The sequence below is a fragment of the Bacillus rossius genome, chromosome 3 (assembly GCF_032445375.1).
Source record: "Bacillus rossius redtenbacheri isolate Brsri chromosome 3, Brsri_v3, whole genome shotgun sequence".
Taxonomy (NCBI): Eukaryota; Metazoa; Arthropoda; class Insecta; order Phasmatodea; family Bacillidae; genus Bacillus; species Bacillus rossius.
In genome coordinates, this window is record NC_086332.1 from 97,369,209 (window position 1) to 97,390,768 (window position 21,560).

A 21,560-nucleotide genomic window follows, 5' to 3' on the forward strand; every position below is an offset into this window, starting at 1 on the left:
GGTAAAACAGCTAACTTGAGTTTGATGACAAACCTACTAAGAACCTTATTTCTCATCCCATTACTGTTTAAAAGTTGATTTTAGTGCAAGTAACTGTGTCAGGGGAACTAATTAATTTCATAAATATCTCTTACATATATTTATCACATTGCATAATAAGATATTAAAAGTTCTTAAAATGTTTGAAGTCTTATAATTTAACTGTGGTATGAAAAATAATTGCATGATTTTTGTGTTTACAATATGAATATGCTCTTTATCAAACAATTTGTGTTAAATAGCTCTCTTAAAAAAATAGTATATTAGAGATACACTTAACATTATATTCAAAATGGCACTGATGTAGTACATGTCTGATTAATAGGTGACACCTTATAAAGTCTTTAATCAGTTATCACACACAATATTGTTGTGCTCCAGTTAATGTAAATAAAATATATGGATATTTTGAATCATACAATTAAAAATGATTTTTTTTTCATTTTTAAATGTTTAAAAGTTTGTTATCACGTGAAAATATATTGGTCTTATCCCTCTACTAAGGCTTAAGTACGCCGCGTATATGACGTGCTAGTTGTAAAATGTCGTTTGAACTGAGCAGGTGGCGGCATTATTGTGGCGTACATAGCAACTGGAGCCTGTGATTCAATACAGATTGAATTAAATGTTGATTTTGAATCAAACTGGTTTTGGGATGTAGGTATGCCACAAGGCAGGATAAATTTTAAATATTGTTAAAGAAAAACATTAAAAAAATTTGTTTCAGAGTTATGTTTGAAGAATGTTTAGAATATTTGTTTTGTTCTGTTGGTCATCAGTTGAAAGGTTGAAAGTGAGCACGCAGGAGGAGGAGTGACGGTGAAGGTGCGGCAGGTGCTGAAGGACACCCTCACCAGGCTGCACGCGGATGGGGTGCGGGGCCAGCACTACCGCCCGGTCAACATGCACGTGCTCAACCCCAAGGCAGTGACCATGGGCGAGCTGTACGGCGAGGTGAACCTGCTCAGCATGGAGTGGCGGGACGGCCTGCTGGCCATCATGGTTCGCGAGGCCGTGAAGGTGTGTTGGCTGCTGGTTCAAACATTTGCTATTCAGTTCGCGGTGGGGGAGATGGCAGGGGAGAGATACAAATGATGCAGCGTACTTACACGCTTGCATACTTGTATACTTGCATACTCTCTTACTTGCTTACTTGCTTACACGTATACTTGCACAATAGCATAATTTACGGCTTGCATATATGTGTGTGTGTGTATATATATATGCAACCTCAGCCAATGAGAACTATGTTTCTTGTGCCTAATAATATCGTACAAAGGTACACTTCTGTTGCACATAGACCCCATGCACACATTTTTTTTTTTTTTAATAAAAAGCTGGGTTGTGTGATTTGAACTAACTTCTTGATATTAATTTGTTACGGATGTTATTAAAAAAAAACTTAATTTGGAAGACTTTGTTCTCAGTTATACTCGGTTATACAAATAGCTGGTTTGCTATTGCTTTCATTTATTTTGTTTCATTTGGAATTCAATTTGACATGTAAGTGTACTCAGCAGCTTCAGCAAAATTTATCACTTGTCTTTCTGATATCAACAACAACAAATCTGGATGATAATTGCTGAGAGGCATACGTAATGCCTAGTTTTCAATCCATAGTCCGGTCTGCCCCTAACTGTCACTGGGTGAGTTCCGACCATCTAGTGTTGCTTGAAATGTTAGGGCTGACTGTCCAACTCAACCAAGCTGAGAACTGACATAGCATTGACAATGCATGGTCCACAGTTAATGCTTTCTTTCTTTCAGTTTTTTTGATAACTTGACTGAAATATTTTTGATTTCTCTTTGACTTTTCAATTCTTATTTAGTTTGTATTAGTTCATTTTTTATTTAATTCGCAGATTTTCTTCCTAGAATCATCTACCAGTGCTTTGAGAACTTGATTCTCACTTTTTAATTCATCAACTTTAATACACAATAATTTAATGAGACAATTCATTTATAGGCATGTGCGAATGTTAAATTTTCGTTGCGAATCGAATTGCGAAGCAAATAGTAACTATTTGTGCGAAGTCGAATCGAATGTGAATAGTTGAATTTTTTTTTATCTCAACTTCCCAAACCCATTAATAAAGTTTCCCACATAAAAAAAATTGCAGTTTTAATCTGTTTTATTTAAAAACATGAAACCATTTATTTTGAAAAAAAATTCTTATATGTAAAATTTAATTATAGTTTTATAAACACAACATAAATTGAACTACTGTTCTTTTGAGCCTTCAAAAAATGTCCATTGTTAAGTATAATGAACTTTTTCTAAACCGGGGAAAATTATTGAACTCCCATGTCCATTTGGGGCAAGAACAAAAAAGAAAAAACTAAAACTATTTAAAAATATACACACAAAACCCCATTTAAATCTTTTAGTAAATAAAATATTTAAACACAATTTATAGTTATAGCATCTCAGCAGTTTAGCTTTTATTTTAAGTTGGCATGTAAAAACACCAATTGCTCTACATGCTGAGGAAGCAAGTTTTCTCTTCGTGCTGAAACAGCATTCCCAGCTGCTGAAAAGAGACGCTCTGAATTTACTTGTGTGGCAGGAACCTCCAGATACTTTAGCGCTACTTAGGATAAATATCGGTACTTTGTGCCTTCATTTTGCCACCATTACAATGGAATCCAATGTCTGCTGATGTGGGGTTCTTTTAAGTACTGTCGTACCTCTTCTTCTCCTTCATCATAATCTTTATTGTCTTGCGTTGGAATACTGTCCAAGATAGCCCATAAAGAAGACGTTGGTGCAGAGTTAAAAATGTTAGATTTAACTTCTTTAACTGCATGAATGGAATTCGTTTTTATACTTTTAATTTCCGACACAACAATGGCTTGTGATTCCATTGTTGATAGAAGAAAACCTTTAAATCTGGGATCTACCAACATTGCAGCACGCTGTAGGGGCTCTTGCATGTAGTTTGGAAACCTCGACTTACGTTTTTATGCAACGCTCTTGCAAGTGTCACTCCATCTTTTTTGGTAGCGATGTGCGATTCGAGGTTACAAAGAAGACAGTGAAGTACTGGAATGATCATAGACAATGTTGGGTAAGTGTTACCACTCATTTCTTCTGTGGCCTCTGCAAGTGGTGGTAAAACTTGAACAAAGTTCTCAGCAAGTTTCCATTCCACTGCGATCAGCATGTTTGTATCACCAGAACTCACGTTGTCGGGAACAAGAGCAGGTTTCATTTCCAGCAGTCTCTTCAGCATTTGGTACTCTGAGCACCAACGTGTATCAACATGCTGAATTACCTCTAGTTTAGGCATGTTCAACTACTCCTGGAGTGTGTTTAGTTTTTTTCCTAGCACGAGTGCTTCTTCGGTAATGACCAACTATACTCCTGGCCTTACTAAGAAGTGTGTTTGTACCTGGGCAATCATTCTTGCTGTTTTCAATTGGAATTTGAAGGGTATGAGCTAAATATGATCTTGATCCATCTTTAAATAATTATGCTGAAGCCTGTCTGGAATTATGAGCATCGTCAGTGATACAGAATAATGGTATAGGCGACACTGCTGGGTCGATTCCCCAGTCAATGAGAACATTTTGTAGGGTAGCAGCCCCATGAACACTTGTATGGGATTCATTTACAACAGTTTTGATCATTGTAAATGACACAGAAGTAAAGTCGGGTGTCGGAGATAATTGCAGGTAAGTCTGATGTAACTGTACGATGAACATGAAGTCCAGCTATCAGATGTAAATCTTGTACAAGCATTTCCTTGAGGTTTTTTTTCTCATAAAGTGCTGCGATGTAATGTTCAGAGAAAGTAGTTTTGCATGGTACTGTACATGTAGGTGCAACATTTTTGTGTCCCATTAAATCTTGAAACCCACGCCCTTCTGCAAACTCATAAGGCAAAAGTTCTGTTGCCAACATTTTGGCATTTTGTTTTGTAATACTTTGTGCTTTAGGATCGGTTGGTGACATCTTCTGTGTACTTCTGAACATAGTCGATAAAGTAGACTGTAGAAATTGTGGTTTTTATTTGCAGAAGTTTCTGAAAGTGTGTTTGGCCCCCAAATGGTTCTGGAGTGTCGTTGTAGTGCCTGCAAGAAATATTTTTTTTGTATGTCTTACTCATTTTCTTGAGAAAATTATTTATTTTGTACAATCAGTATAACATAAAATGTACTAGATGTGTTTTTAAAAAATAAAGTGATATTTTAAATATTTAAACACGGGGCATTCAACAGTTCTCACGTTTTAAATGGAAATTATCTGTAATAATGAAACTGCCCTCATATGGCAATTAAAAATAGTGCAATACTCTAAAATAGTTATTCTTCTGAAAAACAACATTATAGAAATTTTATTTTTGAGTTTCTCTCATTTCAGTTGATGACTATGGTCAACTGCATTGCAGTATTTCAAGTTGTTAATCAATCGTTTGCAGTTTTAACAGTTTATTAGGTTAGGTTAGGCTAGGCTAGCTTAGCTACATTTAAGTTATTCTAAATCATTTAAATGGGTGGTTAGGGTGTTAACTACATATAAAATAGGCCCTATTGTTTAAATGCTTGAACCATTGGTTAGGTAAGCTTAACTACAAATTAAAATACTGCCAGTTGGCATCTATTGATTGTTAGATTAGGTTAGCAACATTAAAAATACTTATTTGTGGTTTTCAAGACAAGTAGTAGTCTACTCAAAAATACCATTTTCTGTATTTTTTAACTTTTTGGATTAGCTCTAACCGTATTAGAAAAACACCAAAATTAGAATAATTAGTAATTTCACAGATCACTAAAGTCTAATAATATTTGCTATTTTTTCATCCACATCGAAAAACTACACGAAAAAAGAAAAACTAGCGATAATTGTGATACGTGTTTTAGGGAAAATTCATATTGTAGAAAGATAGTAAAATTTCCAAATTCGCTATCTAAACAATATCAATCTATTACACAAACACTTTTTTATAGCAAATTACTTCATCATGGCTTCAAACGTCCCCGCAAAACCGTTATTATGAACGTTACGACGAAAATCTTGTCTAAAAGTAGTCAACATGAAAAGTTATTAGGTTGAAGGCATAAGAAAACTAATAAAAAAATACATTTCAAGAGTGGTTGCAACGTGACATAATTGCGTTTTACTTTGTCTTTTTTACCGCTGGATATTGCATTACAATCGGAGAACAGTTATTACCACGCATATAATATTTTATATCGCTGTGTACAACCCACAAATTTATAAAAACAATACAATTATCATTGTAACATAACCTACCACGCGGGCATTTGAACAATTGTTTGCATTTATCGAATTGTGCGGAACAATCTCCAACATATGTGAAAAGAATTCCATATTGCACTAGGTTTTTTCCTTTTGACGGTATTTCTCTAGATTGTGATCATCCCTCTGCGCCTTTATCCATTTATAATTTCGTTAGACGAAATTAATAAGCCCAGTAGGCGACACAGTGCTGCAATAGGTTATGTAACTCTTTAGATTAATCGATTATGAAGTCACACTTGTGCGAGAGGTCGATCTTCCAAAGTTAACAGAAAATAAATCGTACGTGCGACGTTAAGACTTGAATGATACGAAGCTTCGTTTAATGCGAATAGTTCATATTGTTTCGAAGTATTATCGAATATTAAAAAAACTTCAAATTCGTTTGTACTATCGAAGCTTCGCACATGCCTATTCATTTACTTTACTTGAGTCCATTGTCACAGATGCAGGGATAACCGTAAATGATTCTTTAACTTTTGTGAAACGTTTCAAAGGAGAGTTTTTGCTTTTATTCACCGTGAGGTACAACTAATAATGGGAAATTAAATACTGTTAATTATTTCTATAATACTTGAGTATTGAAAGACCATGTTTGGTTGAAGAAATATAGAAAGTAAATGGAAGGAAAGATAATGTACAAGGATGTAGGCAACAAAACCTAAAAATTCTCATTACTCATTAATTAATGTGAGTCATTCTGGAGACTGACCACACATAATTATCCCTTGCCTTGCTGCTCAATTCGGTGTGTTTGTGCATATGCTACGGAGGACCCAGGGAAGTGCTGACTGGCGGGTTAGGTGCGTAGTGTCTTCTTAACTTGTGGGTAATAAAGAGAGTTTATTGGGGAAGAAATGTGCAGGGCTGTTTATAGGAAGTGGGTGGTGAAGGAGGGGGAAGGGGGCAAAAAATCGGGCGTCTGGGAATCGGGGGTTTTGATGCTAGGGTTTAGAATAATGGAATGAAATTTATGAGTCTATTGTTAAAAAAATTTATAGCAAATCCTATCACAGATCACATTTACAGTTATGTGAACGTGTACAGTCTTTAGATTTTTGTTTTTAAACTGTGGAAAACTTTGGAAAAATTGTACATTTAGTTATTTGTAGCAGAGCCTGTGACTGTCCTTGATGGCCCCGGGGATGTGAATGAGGCAGGTGTTGGGGCCCTGGCGGGCAGGCAGTGCACGATGCTCGTGGGTTCAGGTGACTGAGGACGACCACCAGTGGGTGGTGTGCGACGGGCCTGTGGATGCTGTGTGGATCGAGAACATGAACACAGTGCTGGACGACAACAAGATGCTGTGCCTGGCTAACTCGGAGCGCATCAAGCTGACACCGCGCATCCGCATGCTGTTCGAGGTGCAAGACCTGGCGCAGGCCTCCCCGGCCACCGTCAGCCGCTGCGGCATGGTCTACGTCGATGCGGAGGAGCTCAAGGTACTATGCTGTCCAGCACCTTGCACCAATCACTCTTAAACTCTTGAAGTCTGGCACATTTGAAATCCTACAAATAATAATTAAAGTTGCGCTTAATACAATTTTCTGAGAAACATAGTTTAATGTTATAATAATAAAGTCAAATCCTTGATTTTCAGTTCGGTTCGAATCCGATTCGAATCCCTGGCAATATTTGAGATATGAATCCGATTCCGAATATTAAGCACAGAATAATTAAAAATAACTGATTAATTTAAAAATAATGTGTTCTCTTTTTTCTAACTGTAACTACGGGCAATTATTTATTACACTGAGATTCAAATGTTTCTAATTATGTAAACTTAATTAATAATAAACACTTTTAAATATGAAAACCAAAACATATTTGACTCTCCAACTCAATCGTAATAAACTGCATGTCACAGGGAAATCTCATTTTTATAAACGTTTCAGCAAAGAAACGATTTTTCCTCCAATAAATAGCCAAGATGTTTTTTTCTTGTAGGTATGTAATTGTTTTTAGTTTATAGTTTGCTATACGATGAAATTCTTAATTATAGTTTAAGCTCTCCAAATCTCTAAATTCTTTTAATGTCACTGTGTTAATTATTTAATTTGCATATCTTTCTTTGATACATCATATTATAAATATGTACTTACGTAATAGTAGCCTAAATTTATTTTTCACTGCTAGTATTTTTGAGCCATATTAAATTAATTTATAACTTTTGTGAATATTCATAATACTGTTTGAATCCATGTACGGGTAATTGTGGATTCGAACCGTACCCGAAAATATTGGATACTAGCACATCCCTATATGAGACCTAAATTTATTCATCTTGTGTTTGTGTAGATTTGCTAAATAACACATAATTATGTGTTAACAGAAAGAGCGGTATATCTGTAGTGAAATTGTATGATTGAGTACTCTTGGAATTCTTTGAACGCGAATTAGTGTTCCCTGGTACACACTTTGAGAATCACTGCACTATTCCTAGAGCTGTTATTCCTCGCCATGACTTAAAACAAGACCCAAGATTGTTACTGTGATGCCATAGTGAGAGACATGGATGCTGTTTGCTTGCGTAGCCACTGTCGCCCATCAACTCATTCATTGCCTGTCCAAGACAGGGTGGTCTTCCTAGTGACTGAAGGACTGCTGTCCCTTGACATATTTTGAAAATTCAATTTTAACTTAATGTTTAATTCTTTCCTGCAAGTTTTCCAATGTTAAAGTGTTTAGACATAAGGATTTGAATTTTAAAATGTTTTTACTGACCTAACATTCATTAATTGTTTTAACAAACATTACTCGTTTTTACAAGTAGCTTTTGCTATTGATTCAGACAGTGGCAATTTTTTGTGAGCATTTTTTGTATGGCTTAATGGAAATTAAATATTGAGAAAATAAATTCAAATAGGCCTCCAAAGAATTATACATGGAATGCAGTGAGAAATATACGAACCCCAAAATAATATTGTTACGAATGCGAGAGACCAGACCATGATGCCAGGTTCGGAGCTGGCTGGCGGCCCCACACGGTCACTGACGAATGCGCCATCCATTGACATAAGACAGTAAGACATGCTACGTGTGCCTGCCCAGATTACAAGGGTCGTTGCTACCCTCCCCCCCACCCCTAACCCTCCCTGCCTCGGCGCCCTGCCTCGGCGCTGGACAGCCTTTGGGAATCCTGCGGGCCATCGTGTGAGCTAACAATGCCCTTCTCAACGCTTCGGCCGTCGGGTCGACACATGATGACGCGACTGGCCCCAGTCACGCTCGTCACTTCTATAAGGGCGCCAGGGTCTATGTAAGCCTGGACGCCAGCGTCCGCGAGGTGGCTCGGTGAAGGGAAATGCGATGGAGTGGCTATGTGAGTTGGGGTGAGCTCCTCGGCGAGGAGAGTTTTTGGGTGGTGAGAGTGCTGCGGGTGCGGCGAGAGTCCCGAGCGAAGTTCCGAGCGAAGCGTCGAGCGGATCCGCCTCAGCGAAGGGAAGTGCAACGGCGGCGGCGGAGTGCGACGAGAGTTTAGGGGAGAGTTGCGCAAGGGGTGTGCCCCAGCGAGGTGTGCAGTGCGGTGTGTAAGGATACTGAGTGCGAGTAATTGATTAGTAGGCATCTTAAGTAAGATTATTTATTAGTGTTGTAAATACTAGCAGTCAATAAAACTGTGCAATAAAAAAAAATAATTGGGCTATCCCATTACAACCCCAGTTCTTCCCACTACGTTTATTTTTTACAAATCGTAACATTATTAATAAACCCTACACCTGTTAGCTGACTACTTTGGCTCTGTAGTGTTGCTGTTCTTTACAAATTGTGCACATAATAAGTTACTGCTCACTCTTTTAAGTTAAGAACTAAAGATGCAATCTTGTAAAGTAAACGAAAGCTACTGTACTTTACCACACAATTAATTTTTTTCCATATGCAGATGTAATGCAGTAATATAATTTCAAAATATGTAGTAAGTGATATAGGTTTGTGTTACATAGAAATGTGAAAGAATACCATGATGGAGAAAGCTATTGCTCCTGGGATTTCCATTGCATGTAGATTGTGCAGAGGTTTACCATTGCCTTCCATGAAAGAACATCACATCATCAGTTTTAGAACTGGGAAGAAAATTTTCCACAAGTGAAAAATTCTTGACTGGGCTGAAATCAAAATCTGGATCATTGGTTCACTAGTAAAAAAATTGAAATACTAAGATAACTGGTCAGACATAATCACATTAGGTAATGAATGACATAGTAACAACTGTTTGCAAAATTGTATCAATATTCATATAGTAAATTGATTTTCGACACCTAATAATTTTAATTTTTATATTATAATTTTGAATACAATTAGTAACCATTGTTTAATATGTAAATTTATTAAACTATTATTTTGCTTTGTTTGATATTAATTTATCATTTAATGAACATGTAATCTGTAATTAAATAAATTAATAACCTGGTTTTAGGACTGTTCTAGAAAGCCAGTACAAACCATGTTGAGCATGTTAATCAAATCACTAAAAGTAAAAATGAAAGGTGATGACTGATGAGTTTTAAAAGTAGCATTGATAGAATGAAGGGATATGGTAAATGAGCGCACCCCAAGAAAATCCATCAACCACAGCATCGTCCCTCTGTTTCCCACCATGGGGGGAAAGTAGCCTGAATCACCTGCGGATATTGCAGCCCCAGATCTGTAACAAGTGCGACCTGTGTTTGAGAACATTGCACAAATGACAGACGTTGCATTCATCACATGTCATGTATATGCAGTTTGTTTATTTTTACAAAAACCACACCAAAATGTGGGAGATTAGTTATGAGCGTATGTAATTTAATAGCACTCACAGATCTGAGTGTGGTTACATAATTGTCAACTTTTTTTTGTTTTCTTTGAATTAAATTTTCTCTAAACCAGTGTACTTTGTGACTCTTTACAGTTGCTTTTAATAAATTTGCAAGATAGCATTGGTTATTCACTTCATCAATACAACACTGTAAAAAATTATTTATAATTTTCTCTACACACTGTATATCACTTTGGTGTTGCGCAACCATTTCACTCTAGCATCCACCTTGTGCTGCTGCACAGAATAAATAATAAGTAGAATAAAGTAAACTGCGAGATTGAAAAATAAATATGAAGTGACTGTGTAAAGGGATGGAGAAACTCACAATAATGACAAAGATTAAGTTTCAAAATAATTGCAAAATTTTGATATCTGAAGTTTAAAATAATAATATTGAAATTGACCAAACACCAATACAATAAACGTTCATAGAAATAAATTGACCACACAAATAAAAAAAATGCAAACTAAGATCTCCAAATACGTTGAGCATTGTCTATACCAATAGTTTATATACCGTATTTACTCGTGTAAAGGCCCCCCCTTTTTTTCCCAAATTTTCGACTCGAAAAAAAGGGGAGGGTGCCGATACGCGAATTTGGAGGAAAAAATAGATTTTGCTTTTCAAGTCGTGCGTCTTTGTTCGAATGAGGAAGGGCGGGGGAGGCAGTGACGCGGCAGGAGTGAGAGAGAGGCAACGACTCCGCAGGGGGTGAGGCAGCGCTATGACGGGGGAGAGAGGCAGAGGCGTGGCTTAACCTCCCTCCTGCCAGCTAGCCAGCCAACCAGACGAAGGAGTGTTAGAAATACCAGCTCCACCCACTTCCCTTCCTCCTTCACTTCCCCTCTTCTTCTCCGACAACACTCCACATCAACACAGCGGCAGCGCGCGAGTCCAGCTTTCTTTATCTTTATGTCGTTTGAGATAGGACTAACTGCTTACGTCTGGCATGCCTCATGAAGGTCCTACTGAGAACGGACAAACTATAATAGAGGAAGGGAGCCAAATATGGAATACCTTTATTATTTTGATTTATAATAATGTCAGTTTTTATATATTTCTTACAAGGTAATAGTTATTCGTTTGACACACAATTTTTTATGACGCAATAATATTTAGAACAAGTCTTATCACATTTAAAATGGTGAATTTTTTTATTTATAGATATACTGTTAGGCCATTGGAAAAAGTGGTACCTAATATGGAATAGTGTTCATTTAGTTTACAAACTGTCATTTTGTGCCACAAATGACTTTAATTACATGTATTTTGAATTTAAGAAACTTTCAGGTAATAGGTAAGTACATATATGTAAATGCAAATCAGTATTTGCAATATTCACACACAAACATGTCGTTTTCTGCACCAGAACAGTCACAGTGGCACCACTGTTCACACTCCAAACACTGAATCCACATTTCACCTTTTCGATCCTGTGAAATTTTACTATCACAATAAAAGCACGTAGCATCTTCGTCATTAGGTCTCATTACTCCAACCTCTTGCAAATCAGGGTCTGAAGCATCACTTATGCTGATTGTGTCTTCATCCGAAACACTGTCATGTCTCTTTTTTTCCGTTCTTTCTTCTTACGTGAAACCAATCCGCTGCATGAAGGCTGTGTATTTTATTTGAAGGTTAGCTTCTGGTGTAGAAGCCTTCCTAATTTTTTTGGAAGAACATTTAGTGCCCTTTTGGTGATTGGTAGCTACAGTTTTCTGACGAACTTGTTTCAGTGATTCCTCCAAATTGGCTTTATATGGCGACGATGTCAAAAGTGCCACTTTCCCTGGTGCTCGTCCTTTTTGTGGGCCTTTCCTTCTAGCCATTTGAGGGATAGGAACAATTTTCTCAGTCCCAACGACGTTGGTTTGTGATCCATCGTTGTGTATTGTTAGTGCAGGTCCAGTAACTGCAGTGAGATTTTCAATATCTTCTTGCTCAGCAGCAAGGAAATCCTTGTCTTCAAATACTCCACGATTCACCGGATAGAGTCCTGTTGTTTTAAATCCATTAACAGCAATACAACCAGTCTGGACTTTTAAATAAGCTTTGCCAAACAATTCTGCTATATCATAATGTGTCACTGGTCTTCCAGTCGACCTCATATGCAGGCGCAATTCCTCACTGTAATAGGCTTTTAAAGGGCCCATGAAAGTTTTATCAAGTGGCTGCATGCCATATGTTGAATGTGGTGTAAACACAAAATGCTTACACCATTCTCACGTGCGAGGTCAATAACATCAATATTTCGGGCATGTGTGTAGTGGCCATCTAGTATTAATAATACAGGATCCTCTTTGGACGGTTTTACTTTTGAAATGAAATGACGAAACCACTGTGTGTAAATATTGGACTGTATCCAGCCACTAGGATGACATGTGACAATGCTACCAGGCTCTAGAACAACAATTAACAATTAATAGGTTTTTATTTTTTCGTAATTGTCACAATACATTGTTTGCAGGGTTATTTAGACATACCAGCAGTTTCCTGCTCTTTTGCCAAATTTTTACATGATAACACTTCAGTTTTTACATGGCACAGAATATATACATATCATAAAAGGAAACTTTAAAAAAACCTTTTGTCTTTGCCTTTGGAGCCATTGGGCTCAATGTCTTCACATCACTGGGAAATGCACACATTATTACATTTAGTATTATTTACAAAGAATTAAAAATGAATAAATACAGATAAGTGTTACAAGAAAACTGAATATTATTGGTTTAAAAACTAAGCTATCAAACAAACTATCAAACAAACAAACAAACAATGTGCTATGGTTGGAAGAGCACTCATATTTTTCCTTGGAAATAGAAGGGGGGAACAAATGTTCTTCCTGCACTCATGCATGTGACTGCCGTGAGAAGTGAACCTCTTTCTGCTGATGTGAGTGACCCGACTTGCTTGCTGCCCTTTACAGCAAGAACAGACTGTATTTTTGATTGAACAACAGAGAGGCCAGTTTCGTCGACATTAAACATTCTATCTGGAGGATGGTTCTACGTTTTAAATTCACCTTCAAGTAAATCTAAAAATGCTGCCACATTTGCTTTATTAAATCCCTTAGCTCTGTTAAAGGATGTTCCTGTGGGCTTTCTGATTGTGATGACATCTTTGTGACGCTTAATAAATAAATCAACCCACTTGCTACCAGCGGTCTCATGTTGTTTGGAAAATGGATTTGGTATGTCATTAAAAACTGCCAACTGGTACGCTAGCCTTTTGATATCACGCCTTGTTAGACCATAGAATTTTTTTTCCATTATTAATATATAATCTACTAACCTTATTTCCAGCTCGGGCGGAAACACTGGACGTCTGCCTAGGTTCGATTTACTTGCTTGCGCTGGTGTTTCATCGTTTTTCGATGCCAGACGAAACAAAGTAGTTCGTGGAACATTAAATGCAGTTGCTGCCTTTTTATAACCCATTGAACCACTTCTCACGTCTGTTATTGCTTTCTCCATGTCATCTGCATTCCTCTTCTTTCGTTGTGGAGTACTGTGCATCTTTTTCCGGCCAGACATAATTCTGTAAATAAAATTAGTAATTGTCAGAACACTTAAATATACTGTATCAAATATGGAATACTACAGTAGAATCTCGTTATAGCGAGCACGGTAATAGCGAGAACACGGCTATAATGAGGTATTTTTGAGGAATTTACGGCGTGAGAGCTTGAAGCGCGCTTTTGTTATTTGTCTGCTTTATCTCCACCCCTCTCGCTCGCCACTAGACATCTTGCCGTTGACGCCTGTCACATTCTTCAGCCGTGCAGTCGCCACCTAAGTGCGTGGCTTTAAAAATAGAATCCCGTCCTTTCTTTATTTTATCAAACTTCCGTTAGTTATCTGTACCGTGTGTAGACAAAGTTTGATATTGGAACAGAAACAACGTAAGAAAGTATTTTTTACAAATTAGAAATATGTATGTTTTGGTTTTTATAATCGCGTATATTTTCACGTTTTTTTTGTTGTTATCTTAAAAGAGATAATATTAAAAAGCCGCTCTAATGAGATTTAATTGTTTCTTGGTTAACAAAAACTATTAATTGTTTATATTCTATTTATTATTATTTACGCGACGTCATACTGTACGCGTACGCAATACGACTGGATTCGTTGCTGCAACATAACATAGCAAATTATGCGGTATCAGAAGTAACGAGTAACGTAACGATAGTAATGAGTACTAATTGTTATAGTAACGAATACATACGGGTACGCATTTTTTCGTTACTTTTACACCTCTAGTAGGCACTACCGTATTTATTTCCGAATCGCTAGGACAGTTTTCTTGTAACTTTTGTTTCGGACAGTTATTGGGGTATTTGTCCGGGAAAGGGGTGGTGATGGTTCATTCCCAAATTTATTTTCTAAAAAAGTTGACAGGTTTCTTTAAATGAAAAAGTATAGTTTTCCAGCGACTATTTCGTTTGAGGCGTACGTGCGTTGACGCAGCCGCACTCCTGCTATTTTGTAAGGAATTAAATCGTCGCGCTACATTAGCACCACCTGTTAGCAACATCCCGAACCAACATGGCCGCCAGCAGACAGCCCGCGTCGGCAATAGATAGCAGGACAATGCTGCGTCGGCCGCGGGCTGAGATGCTATACTTACGTGGCGTGGTAGGGTATTCTGGTTATTTTGACGCAATCGGTGATCGCATCCGTACTTATGGGGTATCGTTTTAAAGAGAATTCACACATCTGCTCACAGAAATTAAGATTTCGTTAATATAACCTGTTATTTTCCAATTATACAGGTTTAAACACAATTTTTATGCTATTTTCGGTTAATTTTTATTTTTTGGGGGCCAAAATTTGTCCAATTCGGTTATAGCGAGGATCAAACCCGGAACCGTGACACCTCGCTATAACGGGACTCTAGTGTATTCCATATTAGAAACACAAAAGTATTCCATAATAGGTACATTACCAGTTTTTTATATAAGTTGTGAAAGTTCCAACACTACATAAATGAATAGCTTGAACTATAACAAACTATCAAAGTTTAAAACTTCCACTAGCCATCTAATAATTAAATACTAAGCGTAAAAGGCATTAGATATTTTTAATCTGTATACAGCGCTTACCTTGCATAACTTTTTAGAGGATAAAAAACGAAAAGTCGACCACCTCAGACAAACAACGCATCTATACTGAACTGTTGGCACATACAAAAGATATGGCCATGAATGAGCTCCCACTTGGCTATCTGGTACAGTTCTGCCACGTTGCATTTCCTGGAAATGTAAGTATTCCATATTAGGAACATATTCCATATTTGGCTCCCTTTCTATACCAGTCTCTGTATCACTGCCGCTTACAAAATCACCTCCCGCCGCTCACAATACATGGCTTGTTGTTTGATGCATGCCAAGCTGCCCTGCCCTCAGATAAACACAGAAAAACACGTTTTTAAATTTTTTTTAAAAATTGTTTACAAAACAAGGAGGGGGGCTTATACGCGGGCGGGGCCTTTACGCGAGTAAATACGGTATTTCACTTTAATAAATCTCACAGTGTATGAAAAATTAGGTATCTCAGGGTTCTGTTTTAAAAGTTTCTGGCTAATTAAAAATCGTTAGTTCAAAAGACATTACAATCAAGACTTCTGGACTGTGGATGTTCATGCTCGTTTATATGTATATACGTTATTATTTGTTATAAGCATCGGGGCACAAAAAAAACAGTTGACAATTAATAGTTTGTACTTTTGGCTGCACAATGAACCAGAAATTACACTTTTCCTGTAGTGTAATAAGGCCTGAATCGTATTGGCATCACAAAACTTCGTGACCAACGAACCTTTTCAATTTGGCCTTTGTGATGCCTTCTCTGGACCATATACAGATGTGCTCACAGCAGGCAATTGTGGGTGAGCTGTGCGTTAATATATATCACAAATGGTTCATTGTGATTTCACAGACCCACACAACACTGTCGCGCCCGCACACGCAATTTATGCTGCAACTTCAGCCACCGCCAGAACCTCCTGATGGGCAGCTACACTAGGCCGAGCAGTCTGAAAACATTCTCCGTTTCCATCACTCATGACGCCAGGCGCTTCGTTAGAGGCACCGGCAAGCCTCAATCAATTACAAACTACCGTCCAAGAATTCAAAAGAAAATGGAATTTAACTATGTACAGTAAACTCTCGATTATCCGGTTTTCGGGTTATCCGTGCTTGATATTTTATGAAGTTGTAAAAAAAATGACGGGGTGTAGCTACGCCGCGACTGCGCTGCGCTTTTTTTTTGTTTTTACTGCTGTCTCAGAAAGCTATTTACCTGACCCTTCAGACCCTCGTTCCCCCGCCACCTTCAACCGTAAATTTGTCACACTTTAAACCAAAAAGGAATGCCTTGACTGCTGCTTCCGGCTCAACTCCCCCCCCCCCCCCCCCCTTTTTTTTTTCATTTTCTTTTTAAGCGTTCTTTTCACAGCACCCCGCCACGCTAAAAAAAATGTCCTTCTTCCTCCTTTACCTATTGGAATATTGCATCATTAAAACCTGTAAAGCTACACAAGAAGAGTGCCTGTGTTTTTTTTTTTGCCACGCACACGCATGCAACGAGGTCTCACACACACACAAAAGGAACAGGGCTCTCGTACACACATACACACTTGGAGGATGGGTGGAGAGGGGGGTGGTTTAGGAATTTCCCCTCTACCTTTGAATATATATACTGTTTAGAAGTCGCGAGCGGATAGGATTTACTCTACGTTTTTCAGGAGCGAAAAATGAGCAGCTTGGGAACTTCACCGCTGCAGTGCGCTGCCGTAACGTCCTGTATCGTCTTAGTTGTTATTTACACGTTAGAGCGCAGCACTGTCGCCTGCTGTCATTCCCCGCACCCCCCATCCATCATTCTCTGCAGCTCAAGGTAGTTCAGCTGGAGGGGGAAGGGGTACTTGAATAGTTAGACACTTCTCCGCTAGGGACCACCACAAGTCGATGCCCTAGAGATGGTGGCGATTGCGGCGGTGAATTAACCAACTACCTCAAACCGTATTAGAAATTTTAACCTGGGCTGGCGACTTCTATACAGTATATATATTCAAAGCCTCTACCGACCGAAGCAGCCAGTAACACATTGGGAGGGGGAGGGCTTCTTGAAACCGCAGAGCGAGAGAGAGAGACAGAGAGAGAAAGGGAGCATGTTGTTCGCCACCAGACATCCCTTCCTCGCCCCACACCCCCACCCAACAACAGCCTTCATTCTTTCTCGACAGCCCCGGCGCCAGCATAGCCACGGCCCTCTCTCTCGCTTTGCAGCCTTTGTTTACTGCGTGAATTTTTTTTTCCTTCCAACTAACCGTATTGTTCCTTGTTTGAAGATGCCATTTAAATCACTCTTTCTTACGAAAGAGCGAACAAGGAAGCACTCGTAATAACCAGATTAGTTTAGGATTACTATTTACGTAGTCAAACTGACGGTGCATTTCAAAACTCTCGTAACTTCGAAGGTCTCGTAGTATCCCATACTCGTTGTTATGACTGTCAAGTGCATCCTAATTTTAATAGGCGGAATTAACAAGAAACAATATCTTGCCGCGCGAGGACGAAAAATAAAATGCAATATCTGGAAGGGGAAAAAAGGTTTATAATATTGTGCTGTCGTTCAGACACTTATTTTGTAGTGATCCCAGATAATAGGTCGTTAAAAGGATGGAGGGAGATGCTGAGTTGGGACTGCCGCAGCTCTCCCTCCCGTAGCAATAAAGGGGACAGGAGAAGGATGGCGGCAACACAGTGCCAGTATTGTTTACGGTCCAATAAGCTGGAACTTGGTATACAAAGCCTTTGCTTGTATGTACTCATAGAATTCTACTGAAGAGATACTCTTTTGCCAGTAAATACACCATTTTTGAGTGGTGAAATGGATTATCCGGGTTTTTTTATGGGCATTCAATTATCCGGGCATCGGAAGATCCCAATTAACACGGATAATCGAGAGTTTACTGTACTTGTAAAAACGAGTAATGTTTTTTAATACAATTAATGAATGTTAGGTTAGTAAAGACATTTTAAAATTCAAATCCTTATGTCTAAACACTTCAATTTTGGAAAACTGGCAGGAAAGAATTTAACATTAAGTTAAAATTGAATTTTCGAAATATGTCAAGGGCCAGCTGTCCTTAATTCACTAGGAAGACCACCCTATTCAGTACTCTGTAATACTATTATTTTAAAACCTCCTTGTCAGACAGCTAAATGAATGTAAACAATGTTTTTGCAACAGCTTTAAGTTATCCGAGTAGGTGCCTCCAGTCTCGGGGTCTTTACCCTGCCCTTGGCATTTTCAGCTGCGATGACATTTTACCAGATAGTACCCTGAGAAAGTAATCCACTCACTTGTAAAAAGTATGAATTTGACCCTGCTAGGATCAGTCATTATTCATAATGCTGGCAAGCAAACATCAGATTATTGAGTTATATAATTATGTTTATAAAAGTATATATTATTTACCTGTTCTAATGTATATTGCTCTGTTATTTTGTTTTTCATGTGGTTGAACTTACAAAATAATTATAATGATTGGTTCTTGAAAGAAGACTTGTCTTGCAGAGACCAAATTTTTTATTGTTATGTTTTAGTGGATGCCGTATGTTAAAACTTGGATGGCGAAACTAGAGCTAGATGTTCCAGATGGAATGAAGGCATACATTTTGTCCCATTTTGAAAATTATGTGGAAGCTGGTTTTGTATTTGTCCACAAAGAATGCAGCTGTGCCATCAATCAGGTCAGTTATAACTACTACCTATATGGATGCTCTAGGACTTTTGTTGATGGGTGTTGTTTTCTCTTGAGTTTTGCCTTTATGAAACTTGAAGGTACAATTTAAGGGGCCCACCTAGTAAGGGGTGTAACATTTTTAGTAAAGTGGGATGATAAAAATGATGCTATCTGGTACTTCTAGCATGGTAACTCCTTTAAGTGCAATACTGTGAACTGGTGTGCAGTCTTATCATCGTGCATAGGGCAGCTATGAGATTTGAGTGGTAACCATAACATTGTGTGACGGAGAAATCAAGATAAAGGTGAAATGCAGGTTCCTCAAATGCTTTCAAAATCTGTATGGGTATATCATGCATAAAAATTTAATACAATTTCTTGGACGTACGCCATTGCAGCTTTGCACTGTTTGTCATAGAGGTGGGTTGCAGAGTATCAATCATCTACTTTGTAACTGATACATTCCTGTATCAAGTTCTGCAAACGAGTACACTATTCAAGTATCAAGTACTTTAGTATCAGTTTAGAATTCACCTGGAACAACACCACGGCCAATGTGCGCAGAACCCGATCGCTGATGACGGTCACTTGGGCGGAGCTTGTAAAAGGGGAGGGAGCGGCACGACCAATAAGGGATGAAGGGAAAGAATGTAGGGGAGGGGGAAGCCTAAGATGTACATCAAGTTCTGTCCCTGCCCGAACACGCCCGAATATTCACCTTCGGCTCGGGTTTATTTATATATATTTATATTTCTCTGTTTATTTTAATGTAGCTGTACTAACCTAACTAACCATCCATAGTGTTCTAAAGTTTTTTAATGTAGCCTACCTGACCGACCACTTTTAATATTTGAATTCATTTTTCCTGCGCAAAAATAAAACAAATCCCGAGGTTGGCTGAAGGTGAATATTCGGGCGTGTTCAGGCAGGGACAGAGCTTGATGTACATCTTAGGCTTCTCATCAAAGTACGCTCAGTGCGCACTGCATGCTCCTTACAAAGATTGAAGACTCCGATTACGAAAGGCGTGGAAAGAGAACACCGATACCTTTTTTCGACTACGAAGAATGTAGAATGAGAAAACTGATACCTTTTTACGAAGAAGGTGAAAAGAGAAAACTGATACCTTTTTACGCTGTTGATGACAGGACGGAGGATGTGTAACCTGTAACGAGAATGCTGATACCTTATTGCTCCCTGGGACCGCTACTGCTCTAGCTGATACAGAAGTATCAGATATTTGTAACCAGTACTTTACTGTATCAGTAACTGGTTGGAACTGATACCGAAAATTGCTGTAACAACCCACCTCTAGTTTGTCATGAGGAAAATTCATAAATGCAAAATAAGAAAAAAAATTTAAAACATCAACCCACAGAGAACCAGCCTAAATCAGCTGAACGATGAACCTAAACACAAACTAAACTATCAGACAGCACAAGAATTCCATGGAAGGACTTAAGTCATGAAAAAAAAAAAAAAAAAAAAAAAAAACAGCACAGACAAACAGTGGGCTATCAATGATGAGACAGTTTCAACAATAAATTTTCCCTCTGATAATTCATTGCAAAACTGCAATGGCATATGTCCAAGAAATTGTAATATATCAAATATCATTTGCATGAATCATTTAAAGAATGCATAAAAATGTTCTAAAAATACAGTTTAAAAAAAGAAATCTGGAATCAGAACTACTCATCCACCCTCAGTGTAATCTTAAATGGTTTTCGTAAACAGACCCTGTTCTGATATCTCGAGCAGGTTTTAAATTCTGTGGTTTCTTCTGCTGCTCTGCCCAGGTAGGTGGGACCCTTCTTGTCTTTTCCTTCCACAGCATGGGAGCAAAAATGTTATATTGTATTAGGTGCTGCTCTTAGTTAAAGGTTACAACGTGTACTACAATGGGCACTCTTTAATCCAGCATCCTGCTACTCTGCACATTCTTTAATTCTGCACATTCTGTAATCCAACACTGATGTATGTATCTACAAACATTCTGAATTTTTCCAGTGGATTCTTGGTTTCTAGCAGATTACATATCATGTTTACACTATATCACTGTACATAGCGCAGCTTTTTACAACTTGTTTTAAATATTGTTGTTTTGTATAAATACTTTTTTTTTTCTTCATTAAACTATATTGAAGTTTGAATCTTGAGACCTGACTGATGAGAATAGATGGAGCATAAATCATTTTTTAAATTTACTGCACACTCAGAAACACAAATGCTTTCTCGCTATTGGTGAATTATCAACCAAGTATTGCATAAATAAACACTCGACTTCAACTTCCAAAAGCTTGCACAATCTTCAGTTATTAAAAACTGTATGATTATAGTGGCTAATTTTACAACCTCAACTGCAACAGCTGTTTAACTGTTTCTTGTGAAAGCTTAGGCTAGTCAGATTAAGCCCCTTGTCATACATAGTCCATGCACACTGGGATGCCCAGACATCAATCAATAAATGGCAAAACTTACAGAATTTACTTATTAAATGCCACATCAAAATTTTTAACTGCCATGTAGATAAGCAAGGTTGTACTGATTCCATGCTCCAGATAAAATAGCGTAATGTCTTAAATAAAGATGTAAATATATTTTCCAATATAAGATGGCTGTTTTTTTTAAACTTCCGAAGGGCTAAATAAAAAAGACAAATTTACATAACATTATAATTTTATTACTAAAAGTTCAGCAGGATC

General features: G+C 37.9%; 1 protein-coding gene across 4 annotated transcripts in view; it reads left to right on the forward strand.

Annotated features, from left to right (window-relative positions):
* The window catches only part of LOC134531065 (dynein axonemal heavy chain 6), a 491,808-nt gene that overhangs the window by 227,844 nt on the left and 242,404 nt on the right, over positions 1-21,560 (forward strand). For all 4 annotated transcript variants that reach the window (XM_063366586.1, XM_063366584.1, XM_063366585.1 and 1 more), the window contains 3 exons: positions 874-1,059; positions 6,511-6,744; positions 18,716-18,862. In XM_063366586.1, coding sequence (XP_063222656.1) covers positions 874-1,059; positions 6,511-6,744; positions 18,716-18,862 — 567 coding nt within the window. The remainder of the gene's footprint in view (positions 1-873; positions 1,060-6,510; positions 6,745-18,715; positions 18,863-21,560) is intronic.